General features: G+C 38.9%; 1 protein-coding gene across 1 annotated transcript; it reads right to left on the bottom strand.

The window, feature by feature from the left end:
- Positions 1-7,586: 7,586 nt before the first annotated feature.
- On the bottom strand, positions 7,587-9,474 carry LOC130719671 (uncharacterized). The gene is made up of 3 exons (XM_057570282.1): positions 8,989-9,474; positions 7,854-8,052; positions 7,587-7,648 (listed from the first exon to the last, which is right to left on the bottom strand). Exons 1-3 carry the CDS (start codon positions 9,472-9,474, stop codon positions 7,587-7,589), a joined length of 747 nt encoding a protein of 248 aa, XP_057426265.1.
- Positions 9,475-13,091: the final 3,617 nt, after the last annotated feature.

Raw genomic sequence — 13,091 nt, 5'->3', positions numbered from 1 at the left:
AAACAAACAAACATGCCCTAGAACTGCAATCAAACAGACCCTTAATTTTTTATTTTGATTATGATTTTATTGATAAAAAAAGTTTATCTTATCGTGAGTATTTACACTAAGCGATAAATTAGTATCACAAATTGTACATCATTCGCATGAATGAGAATCAAGACATATTTCGTGGTTAAGGACCAAGTGAGGAACTATCACTTAACTTCGTGGTTAAAAAAGTTTTAAGTTTATTACAATATATGATACAATAGAATTTGATCAATTACAATAAACAAAACAGTGCCATAAAAGTTTCAAGATTGAGAGGCTAGAGACCTCAATAGCCATGAATCCAACATCAAACGTCATTGGAGAATCGGAGAATTAATAGAATCAATTCCGAGAGTAAAAGAGTAACAAGTTTGAAAAGAGAACAACAAATATTTTCAAGAAAAACTCATTGTACAAAAACGTCTTTATTATTAGAATATAGCTAGAGTGCAAGGACTAAATCTTCAAATACTTCCTAGTTAGTTAGAAGAGTTAGTCTTGTGTATAAGTATCAGTGTCTTTGTAATGTTCAATTAACTTTTTACAATGTAAACCTTTACTCTTTGCTATGACTTCTATTAACTTTTAGGTTTACAACTTTATCATTTATCTTTTGTGCTTAAGTTCTTCTTTCTTGTAAAACTCATGATTTCACTGTCTTATCACATAAGCACCTTTCATGACTTGTTGAGTTTAAAGAGTCTAGTACTATCATCTCTGTTGAGAGAACTAAAAAGTAGAATGAAAATCACATTCTTAGATAAGATTGTGGTTAATTAAGAGAAGTCATTGACAATACTTAATAAAAAGAAGTTATTGACAATACTTAGTTAAGAGAAATTCTTGATAATACTTATAAGGACAAATCCTAATAAAAATACATTGACTGAGTGAAAATTTTCGTTGACGCCAAGGACTGTACTAGCCGGAATTATGGTGAATCAGGATAAATCTTTGTTCTCTTTTTCTCTTTCGTTTATTTTTATTATAACTCTTACTTATCTGTGGCTACTAACAAAAGTAGTTTTTCTATAAAACAATTTTGAAGACACAATCGAACCCTTATTCTTGAGTTCTTGTGTGTTATGACCGTCACTTCACCAGCCACACAATGTTTTAACAAGGCGGCTTATGTGCGACCTGTGGCCCACGCCTCCTATTTGTTCAGGGCGGGCGGCGTGAACTCTGTGATGCCCGGGGCCGACGAGGGCGGGGAGTGATCGCCGGTGCAGTGAGGCACGGACAAGGAGCGGCTTCTGGCAGGCTTCTAGGCGGAGGGGCACATGAATGAACCGATCTCACACCCGAACAAGAGGTATTCCGAGACTGTATAGGGATGGACTATACAGTTGAGGAGGGCATAAAAGATTTGATTGGTACTACTCATGACAACAAGTTGCAACTTCTTTTCGGGAGCCCAACTGCTAAGAACTCCATGATTAAGTGTGCTTGCCTTGGAGCAATATCGTGATGGGTGACCTCCTGGGAAGTTTTCCCGAGAAGTGCGTGAGTGAGGACAAAGCGCACTGAAAAGACTTGTGTTGTTACCGTGAGGCCAGTCGTCAGATCGGGATGTTACAAGTGGTATCAGAGCCGACCTCTCCCAGTACGGTGTGGTTCGGGGACGAACCAAGCGGAAGTTGGTGGGCCTATGATGCCCGGGGCCGACGAGGGCGGGGAGTGATCGCCGGTGCAGTGAGGCACGGACAAGGAGCGGCTTCTGGCAGGCTTCTAGGCGGAGGGGCACATGAATGAACCGATCTCACACCCGAACAAGAGGTATTCCGAGATTGTATAGGGATGGACTATACAGTTGAGGAGGGCATAAAAGATTTGATTGGTACTACTCATGACAACAAGTTGCAACTTCTTTTCGGGAGCCCAACTGATAAGAACTTCATGGTTAAGTGTACTTGCCTTGGAGCAATATCGTGATGGGTGACCTCCTGGGAAGTTTTCCCGAGAAGTGCGTGAGTGAGGACAAAGCGCACTGAAAAGACTTGTGTTGTTACCGTGAGGCCAGTCGTCAGATCGGGATGTTACAAACTCTGACTCGATCCAGGTATTCAATCCCGCCGCAAGCCAAGCCGGATAGGCTTTTTGATTTATGTCGAAAGCCCCAAAACTAGCTATCTTATAGCAGACAACTCAAGCAAGTCTACTCAACGAATCTCATAAGTAAACGCCAGTTCGCATCGCAACTAATAAAAAAAAAACGCTTCTTGACGAGCTTTAATATGATCAGATTTATAAGTAAGCATCTCTTGTAAAATATGGGCAACACCGAGTCCCTCAAGAGCCCAAACCTCCATTTCGCCAACCCGCTGTCCTCCTTGCTTGGCCCTTCCTTTAAGAGGTTGTTGAGTAACAAGTGCATAATGTCCACTGGACTCTTATTTGCTTCAACAATTAAATTCGGTGCTTGCTTCGATGCCCAGAAATTCATATGAGCATAGCTACCTGAATGAGTTGACCCAATAAAATTAATACATTTTAAGCTGATGTGTACATGTTATAAATGATTTAATTTCTTTTGTAATAATTATGATTTACACTCTCACTTTTTTATATTTCCAAATTAAACCCTGATTTGGTTAGGTAACTTAGTGAATCAAAAATTTCAACCAGGGGTAATTCTTTGAACATTAGGATTTCAGTGTCTCATCCTCAGTTACAAACATGTTGCTTCTGTCTATCAACACAACGCTCTCTCCATAGCTGCCGCTGAAGTCTCATCCCTTGCCATAGAACAACATTCGATTAGATTATACCAGGATAATCAGATTATTAAACAGGGTAAACAAGATTAAATATTTAGTAGTAGAAGAATATTAGAGGTTGAAAAATAAGAGCAGGATGAGAAGCCCCTGCCTGAAGAAACAAAACCATCACCGAATCCAACAAAAATCAAACCAAGCTAATCAAACCAAACCAACACCCTCAAATCTAATCTGGTAACTTCTCCAAAAATAAAATCAAACCAAACAAATTCCTGTACCATAGAATCCGCCATTAAGTCCCTGTAGGATAGCTCAAGTGGTAGGAGCTGGGGGAATATGGGTTGGGTAGGGGAAGTCCCGGGATCGGTTCCTGGCCGGTGCAATTTATCTTTCCGATGTACCAAAAAAAGAATCCGCCATTAAATTCTCTTTAAATCATATTACTATCAAAGTAATGCACATGTGTGAGTATTAAATTCTCTACTACATTATAGTATTATTAATTTCAGTGGTTTTAGGGATAGTTCTCTTGCTTTCTTTTCTTGTTGTTGTTGCTTTTGCTGTTGGTGGCTTTTAGTTGGCTACTTTTATCCTACATGAGAAGGTTGCTAATTTCAGTCACTCTATCTCTTCTATTTCTTTCCTTCCATTCTGTTTCTCTAGGACCAAACTTTAATTGCATACATATAACAAAGACCCTGTACTACAGCTAATTAATGGGTCCAGCTTTCTATATCTCATTTCCTCCATCACTTTCTTTGTGGTATCCATCACTATACCCCCCCCCTCTTTCTAGTCTTTCATTTGGTTTACTCAAGTACTTTCCTTTTCATCCTATATTCTCTTTGACTATAATAGCTATAAACAGCGCATTTATCTTCGAGGCAGCAACACCTTACACCCTCTCCAACCAGAATCTACCCCAGAAACCAACCAAAAATGTAGTAATTTTCATATACAAACAATGCAAAACATCAATATTTACTTAGAACATGTGGTAAATGGCCCTGTTTAATGCCATAAATCTTTACTTAGAACATGTAAATGGCACTGTTTAATGCCATCAATCTTTACTTTGAACATGTGGTAAATCCTTTAATTTCTTATTATTTTAAAAAAAATTATTTGACATGAATTGTATAGCTAGCTCCGATGTCTTCCCCATTGCCCACTCAAATGTTTATCTGCTAGCTACTTCTTTTTCCAATATTTAATAACGATCATTTTATTACAAGAAAAACATACCTCTGGAACTGCATTTGAAATCCAAAACCACTGAGATTTTGATTGATAATAACATGAGTCCCAATGTTAAGCATCGATCTGTGCTGGGGTGCTTTAAAACAAGAAGTAATTAATTATGCTAAAAAATTGTATGCTATTAAGTCACACATGATGCACGAAAGAAGGGGAAACTCAGAAGTTTCAACCTAACTAATAGAAAAAGGTGATGTGGGTAGAGGTATTACCTTCTCGTGTTCAACCGATGCTACTATGGATGGATATATGTAGAGCCGTAGAGGATCAACAATCCAACATGCTACCCAACCAAAAATATTGTAAGAAACAATAAATAAACTTACAAAATGAGGCCGATCGAGGTAGGCAAATAACATGCAAAACCTTAGCAAGAAAGCTGGTAACACGCCAACTAACATAACGATGGGAAAGATGTTTGGCAAATAACATGCAACACTTGCAAGTAAGCACTTTGGTGCCACACCAGCAATACATGTGAGACCAGCCTCTTAATGAACACTGGCTCTGAGTTCTTGAGAAATCTACAAATTCCAAATAAAAAGGACATTTATTACATCTAAAGACCCTCCCTGCTAATTTAAGCTGATGCACCAACTTACTTTTTCACTGCTGACATTCCTTGGCTACCAGCAATAAAATTGGAATAATACCTCCAAAAAACTACCAATAATAAGTGCATGGTAAGCTACAATCAGCTAGATAAGGAAGATATCAAAGCACCATTAGATATGTTCTTAAGATGTTGAAGTTACAGTAATTTACTAAGAAAGAAATTAGATATGTGCCAAAGAGTACAGGGCAAAGGCCTCATATATGCAAGAGATAATATTCTTGGAAATTGTAGTGTTTTTAATCCCTGATTTTTAAAACTCTATATTAGTTTCCATTTTCTGAAATTGTCATTATCCTCTATCCAGGCATATTTTTTTTATGTTACTCTCGGAATAAACTTTATCCAGGCTTCTACCTTCTATATCCATATGATTAAAAATTGACAAAACAAGTAACAACACGTTAGCTTAAAAAAAAAGAGTTACTACATAAAAGTTACTCCCTCCGTCCCCATTTATAAGTCACATTTTTTGAGTTTTTTTTGTCCCTAATTATAAGTCACTTTGTGATACGTACCAATGCAACATTTAATATTTGTTTTCAATACTAACCTCATATTTAAGATGAAATAGGTAGTTATATTTGAAAAGTTTTAATTTGGAGAGAGAAATTCTAAGGGTGACATTGGAAATGCTATGTTTTTGTCTTACAAATTTATTGCTTTTAACTACTCCCTCCGTTCCAATTTGTTTGTTATTTTAGCTTTTGCTAGAAATTCCAAAATGGTTGTTGTTTTATATATTCAATGCATTTTTTCCCATTTTCTTCCCTTTATACCCTTGTTGAATAATTAATTCAAAGTTTCTCAATAAACCAACTTACCACCTAAATTAACTATCCCCACTATCTCAATTAGTTACTGTCCCTATTTACGAAAATGTAAGCTATTATTCTAGTCAAGTTTCTCTCTTGTAGTAGTAACTCAAATTTTGAATTCACATTCTCTCTCTTATATTTTCAATGGAGAAGATGTGAAATTAGTAGTGTGAGTGTGGAAAATGAGGAAGGAATGATTGAGATGAATAGAAATAAATAGGGGTATTTTGGTGAAAATATTAATCTAATGATTAGCTCTTAAACTGTGTGCAAATGCTAAAACAACAAACAAATTGGAACGGAGGGAGTATTTTTCTTAATCTAAGATAAGTAGTTAAAAGTGACTTATAATAGGAGACAGAGGGAGTACTAATTAGAAGAGTAAAAACAACTAGGGCTTGACCCTATCAACTATGTAAAAGATGATAGAGAGACAAAATGCAAACACAATTAATTAGTAAGAGGAAACAACGATAAAGGTGATAAAGAGCATATGCATCCATCATGCATATAGCTTTAATTTTTTATAATGCAAGAGGAATATGAACAAAAACCAAAAGGGTAAAATAAAGTTAAATTATATCCCCTCCGTTCCTTAATATAAGAACCAAGCAACCACTTCTCACCCTTTAAGAAATTTAGTTAATTTAGATAATGACATTAAATTTGTTCTCAATTTATATCAACTTTCCAAAGTTACCCTCCACTCATTATTCTTAATTTTTATGCACCATTAATGTCATAGCAAGTGGAAAGAGAGAGAAATTCAATTAAATAAGGGTATTCATGTCTAAAAATAATTAATTCTCCACAAACTCCAAGTTGGTTCTTATAAAAACGATCAACTACACTTTCTATTTGGTTCTTATAAATAGAAACAGAGGGAGTATATAGTTTTCCGATGCAGAAAAAAAAATTATATATATAGCTTCTTGTTTCCTTAGACTGCTACCATTCGTCATCTTCACGAGCAAATCTTCAGCACTCCCGTAGTATTGAGGACTCAATCCTCTACTCAAACTTTCTTGTTTCGCTTCCTGAGGAGATACCTCTTCTTGTTAACTTTCATGTTTCCGCTTCTTGGGGAAATACCACTCTTGATACTTGTCTTCATCACAGTAACTAGGTAGTGGTAGTGGTCATAGACTCTCTCGGTACAAATCATGATGTTTTACAAAACCTCTATATGGCGGCAAACATGTGCGATACTCAACAATGTGTGCCTTGTCATTAAAATTCAATTTCATCAGTTCTCCAGAGCCACTTGATCCAAAAAGATCACCACATCTAGTGAAGCATGAGGGTAAAAAGTTGTTGTATGCAATACTTGTAACTGGTAAAACAAAAGATTTAGTCCAAGAAGACGCTACTTTATACTCTTCATGACCCAAGTTGTTGGGAAACAACACAGTTGAAGAAAAATAAAACACAATCACAACACAAGAAAATTACGTGGAAACTCCAAAATCAGAGAAAAAACCACGACCGTTGTCTAAACCGACAACCAGAGAAATATCACTATGTGAAAATTGTTACAACACATAGACTTCTCTCACTCTCACCCCAATGCCCCAGTACACCCACACTCTCACAAAGCAAATATTAAACTAAGTCAGATATAAGTTTAAAGTACTAACTGGCGCATCTAAAAACAAAGAACCTAGGTCCAATATATAACCTTGGTCTTCCCCTTACTTCACCACAATAAGGGATGTGGGACTTCTCCAATAGCTAATTTTTAACCTCCTTCTTTATTTTAGAAACTTGGGCAATGTGGGACTTGACAATCAACCCCAACAATCTCCACCTTGATTTTAAGAGTTACACATCTTCCGCTTGCATTGTCTATACCGGCAATCATACTCCACCATAAAAGAGTACACTTCACTTGGAAACAAACCATCCCAAGAATTTTTTTCACTTAGAACTAAACCATTCAAAGAATTTCCACATGTCGAAACCTTGCTGAAATTTAATCGTGCAACTCCCATGTTGGCTTCCAAGAAGTTCTTCACCCATCGACACCTTTCACCACACACCTTGCATCAATGTCAACCAATGCTCATGTGATGTTTCTGATCTGCTAGCAATAACTTGTCCTTTTCCATGGTATAGCGGAAATACCATAAGGACAAACTTTATCTTCTATATGAGATCACCATCATCTCCCAGAACAAGGGAGACATCTTTTTCAGATACTGCTTCACCTGGACAATTTCTCTTCACAAGCCCAGACTTTCCACACTTTCAGCACGCCAGATTCTTTACAAGGATCTTCTTCCCATTAGCCCCACCTCTAAATAATTTTAGTTGCAACTTCTTCAAAACTCAAACTTTCCTTCCCATACATCAAAACAGGTTTCAAATGAACATAGGAAGATGGAAGGGACAAAATGAGTCTTAACGGTTTACCTTCATCATCAATCTCTACTTTAATAGATTCCAACTCGGAGATAATATTATTCAAAGTACTCAGATGATCAGATATTTTCGTACCTTCATCCATGCGTAGATTGTGGAATTGCTCTTTTAGCAACAACCGATTTGAGATGCCATTTGCCTGATATAACCCTTCAACCTTCTCCCAGAGTTCCTTGGCTGATGACAAATTCTGCACATTTGCAAGAACATTTTTTTGCAAACACAGACGAATTGCACTTGCAGCCCTCAAATTTAGTTCCTCCCACTTGTCAGCCTCCATAAGACATAGCAGCTGCAAAACTCCTCTTCAGCACCTCCACAATATCACACTTCTTTTCTGGTGTGGAAGATTAGATAATACTGCAACCACAGAGCATACTAAGAATTGTGATATCTCATCGAACCGAAGCTCTTGATACCACTGTTGCGAAACAACACAGCTGAAGAAAAATAAAACACAATCACAACACAAGAAAATTACGTGGAAACTCCAAAACCGGATAAAAAACCACGACCGTTGTCTAAACCGACAACCAGAGAAATATCACTATGTGAAAATTGTTACAACACATAGACTTCTCTCACTCTCACCCCAATGCCCCAGTACAACCACACTCTCACAAAGCAAATATTAAACTAAGTCAGATATAAGCTTAAAGTGCTACTGACGGGTGCATCTAAAAACAAAGAACCTAGGTCCAATATATAGCCTTGGTCTTCCCCTTGCTTCACCTTAATAAGCGATGTGGGACTTTTCCAATAGCTAATTTTTAACCTCCTTCTTTATTTTAGAAACTTGGGCAATGTGGGACTTGACAGTCAACCCCAACACAAATCTCAGCATTATGTATCACCTCTACCTTCATAACAAACACAGAAATATCCTCCCATAACATTTAAATGATATCGCTTTCGTGCCAATTCCGCCGCCAAATTAGGTGATAGAGAAATCTCGGATAAACTTCTATCTATCAAAAAAAAGAAAGGCAAGAACTGCATGAAGCTTTGTAGCTAGAGATAAAACCAACCAATGAAGCGACTCATTCAATAGTATCCCAGCTTTGGAATCATATCTGTGACTTAGATATCGAAATTGAATATCAACACCATGAATGAAAGAGGATACATTGTATTTCAATGAAAAAACTTTAATTGAAGGGCCACGCAATTGTATAATAACTATCAAGTAGTCATCACTTGATTCTTCATACCCAATACCAATTATACCATGTAGTAATCCAGGAGCACATAGTGTAAGTCCTTTAATATAAGGAGTTGATACTGATCGATCATCGTCCCAATTTGCATCGGACACTGGAATTTTCCTGTGAGCACCTGTTGATGGGTTCCATACAGTGATATCACCAAACCGTTCAGGGGCAAGAAATACAAACCCTCTGTAAGAACTACATATCCGAATACTGGGGTCTCTACATGGTTCTGGAACTCTGAGCTTTACGACAGCGGAATCGTCGTAAAGTGATGCTTCCACATCAACAGATTCAGTTTCAGAATAGCAATAATTGCTTCTAACAAGAACTCGGTGGGTGACGGCAGCGGCTAGGTTGTATTGGGATTTAGCGAATTGGTGATCAGAAATCACTGCAGCCATGACTTGCATACGCATTTGAAGCGCAACAGAGATTTCCCAGGCAACCTTAACAGATTTTCTACCACCAAATCATGGGGAAGACTAAGGTTTTCCATTTCCTTCTCCGTAGGAACGTTCCTCTTGTTGCAGAATCAATGTAGAGAGAATAAAATAGGGTTCTGTTTTTTTTGTTTTTTTTTGTTTTAGATTTGATTTGATGATAATCCAATAAACTTTGTAGGTAAATCTAAAGGTTTGCACGGATAATCCAAAAAAGAATCAAATGAGATGTTTAAGATTTTGTTAAAATTAATTATTTTTGTCTTTTTTTTTTGAACGTAATTATTTTTGTCTTGATTTCATGTGAATGCAATTGCATTAAATACTCAGAGAGATTTGTCATATAGACTATGTTTGACATGTCATTTCAGCTAATTTATAGCTTATTTGATTAGCTTAAAAATTCTATAAAAATGTTTGGTGAATGAGCTTTGTTCTGTACTAGGGAGATCTGACGTAGAAGACTGACAGAAAGTAAACCCTAGCAGAGTACTAAAAATATCATTAAAGGAATATTCTCATTAAATGTTCAAAAGGTACTTTTTACAAGGTGTTGACCTCTCATTTTATAGAGGAAGTGATCATGATGTGGACTTTTACTGTACTTGGGCCTGACAACCGGGGCCCGAGTCTTTATGCATATAAGACAAATCTAAAGGAATCTTCCAGCTGGCGTGTGGGCCTGACTAAAGGAAGGGCGGGATTCGATGTTGTTCCGTGAATCCCGCCAAGGTGTCTTTCGTTCATCTGATTACTCGATTTGGGCGGGCAATTGTTAATAAGTATCCTTTATGTCCCGCCCATTCCACATGCCCCCAAGACATGAGACTTAGGTTCCTTGAGTCGAGATGTCTTTAATGCGCTGCCTTATAGTATATCGCCATTCTTTGTAGTCGTGGACCTGTTACCGCATTCTTGCTTATGGATTAATCGCCACTTTGCTGTTCGCCAATATGCCTTGCCGTTTTCGCGTCCCTTATTACGTTGATATATCGTCATCATTATAACCGTCAGTCACGTCTTTTCAACTGCCGCACGTATCCTTGTTTTCCGGGATTTCGTCATCATTGATCATGAATGCAGTTTCTAATTGTGCGTCTCGAGGAATTATGTCTTTTCGCTTCGTACCTTTTCAAATTTCAAATCCCACGACTCTTCACGATCTTTCCCACTCGTTCTCTCTCTTCCCTTTTCTTCTATAAAAACCCTTTTCACTTTTCACTTTTTCACTTTTCTGAAAACCTTTTTCCTCAGACTTCCTCTGCGATTTTCACCTTCTCCTCTTTGAACTCCGGCGAACCTCCACCACCCCGGCCGTCGTCATTGCGCGGTGCGCCCCCACTGTTATTGAAATTCATTCCTCGCCTTCCACCCACGAGGATTCCGGTCCCGCCTTGGGGAAGTTTCTGCCCCCACTGTTATTGAAATTCATTCCTCGCCTTCCACCCACGAGGATTCCGGTCCCGCCGGCTCCGTAGACTCTATTCTTTCCTCCAATGGAGACTTGTCTTCACCTGAATGGCGTTCCAACGCGCATTTGGTCGAAGATAAATGTCTTTGGCGCTCCATCTGGGGTAGTATTGGAAGCATCAACTCGCTTCGAATATCTTCCCAAGGGTTTACAAAGATAAATCCCGCCACCTCTAATAACGAAGATCACCTGTTAAATGTTCTTCCATGTGGCGAGGATGATTGTGTTCTTTTACGCAAGGAACCTTCTGATGAATCGCCCGACTTCTTTTTTGTTTATGGTTATTTCTTCTTGGATTTGAATATCAAACTCCCTTTCTCGCCCTTTATATGTCACATTCTTACCTTTTTGAACGTGGCGCCTTGTCAACTCCAGCCCAACGCCTGAGGTTTTATTCGCTGCTTTGAAATTCTCTGTGAACATTTGAGTTGCACTCTCACCTATCCCTTGTTTTTCCTTTTCTATAAGACAGTCACCACAAAACCTACATCTGTCAAGTGGGTTCCCCTTTTGGCCCGCAAGAACCTGAGCCGATTCACCGCCCTTAAAAGCCATTACAAAGTGTGGCAGAAAAAATACTTCAAAGTTATGGAGTCACCTGAAATGAATAACTTATTTCGAGATTCCGATAATAACCCTTTCTTCCCTTTTTACTGGACAAAAAACCCTCGCCGAAAAATATTCGTTTCATACGACGCCTTGGATGAATCTGAGCAGGCCATCGCCGATTACCTTCGCACATTACCAGTAATCTCTAGTCATGACTTGATTGAGGCGTCGAAATCCGACACTTTAAATCAATTTTTTAGTAAGTTTATAATTTTTGCACGTAACTTGTTTTTCTTTTTGTTCATGTACCTCGCCTAATTGATGCTTTCCATGCAGCCATGATGGGAAAAAGCAAGGTTGACGCGAACCCCCTCGATGAAGGGTCGCCGAAGCTGAGCAAAAGAAGAAAAATGACGGCGCTTCGGGCTCTGACAACGTCAGGGACCCAAAGCGCCAAAAGACTTCAGGCGCTGCTGGCAGCAGACCTCTTCATCAATCCACACTTGATCCAGGCGGTTTAGCTTCTAAAAGTAATCCGGCGGAAAAAAAGAAAGGGAACGACAACGTCCCGCCACCCCACCAAGATTCAAGCATTATCAACCGCCCGCCAACTCCGTTTGGCCAAGCTGGCCCTAGTTCAGCCACTGGTGGCGAGGCTCCTCCCCTTTTGCTGAGCTTATCAGATCCTCACTTCAACGGGTTGGACTTTATGACTCGTACTTTTGACAACCGAATCCATAAGGATGTTTCCGGTCAAGGCCCCCCCAATATTATTTCTGTGGCGATCCATCACGCTCTTTCTGCCGCCAGCACTGTGGCAGGGATGGCTCAGTGTGTAAAGGAGTTGATTTCAGCCAAGAACCGTCTTGAGAAGAAGGTGGCCGATTACAAGACATCATATGAGCGGGCTAAGACTGATGCTGAGACTGCCCACAAAAAGCTGAAATCTGCTGAGGAGAAGTGTGCTAAGTTAACTGATGACTTGGCGGCTTCGGACCTGCTTCTTCAAAAGACCAAGTCTTTGAAAGAAGCCATCAATGACAAACATATTGCTATTCAGGCCAAGTGTCAAAGGCTGGAAAAGAGATATGATCGTCTGAATGCATCTATTTTAGGGCGCGCCTCCCTCCAATATGCTCAAGGCTTTCTGGCGGCCAAAGAGAAGATAAGTGTAGTTGAGCCAGGCTTTGATCTTTCCTGCATTGGCTATTTGAAGGAGATTAAGGACGGCCAAGTTGTTGGCGAGGATGACGTTAGCCTCGATCTCCTTCCTCAATTTGATGATGAAAGTGAGCCTGAAGAAGAAGAAGATGGCGGAAATGGAAATGGCCAGAACAAGGGTGAGGACCAAGGAAAGGAAGACCCTCAAGTTGTTGCAGGCCAGGGAAACAACGCCAACAATGATAACGTAGCTTGAATTTATAATTTGTTTTTATTTTGTTAAGTCAATTTTATCTTTGGGCCTTGCCCTTTTGTTTGTCCTTTCCGATCATGTAATGCTTCGCCACTTCCTTACATTTTAACAAAGTTTGTTTAAGTTCTTATGTTGTTTCCATGT

The sequence above is a fragment of the Lotus japonicus genome, chromosome 5 (genome assembly GCF_012489685.1).
Source record: "Lotus japonicus ecotype B-129 chromosome 5, LjGifu_v1.2".
NCBI lineage: Eukaryota > Viridiplantae > Streptophyta > Magnoliopsida > Fabales > Fabaceae > Lotus > Lotus japonicus.
The sequence above is the reverse complement of the archived record's forward strand: the minus strand, read 5'-3'. Positions and strand labels throughout refer to the sequence as shown.

What these genes read in the sequence shown, in the direction of transcription:
- LOC130719671 (XM_057570282.1), bottom strand. Translation starts at nt 9,474, where the DNA reads ATGGCTGCAGTGATTTCTGATCACCAATTCGCTAAATCCCAATACAAC. An exon ending in TTTTTTCATTGAAATACAAT is followed by an intron (nt 8,053 to 8,988) that starts GTATCCTCTTTC and finishes GCAAATGTGCAG; the next exon opens with AATTTGTCATCAGCCAAGGA. An exon ending in AGTAGAGATTGATGATGAAG is followed by an intron (nt 7,649 to 7,853) that starts GTAAACCGTTAA and finishes GAAATTGTCCAG; the next exon opens with GTGAAGCAGTATCTGAAAAA.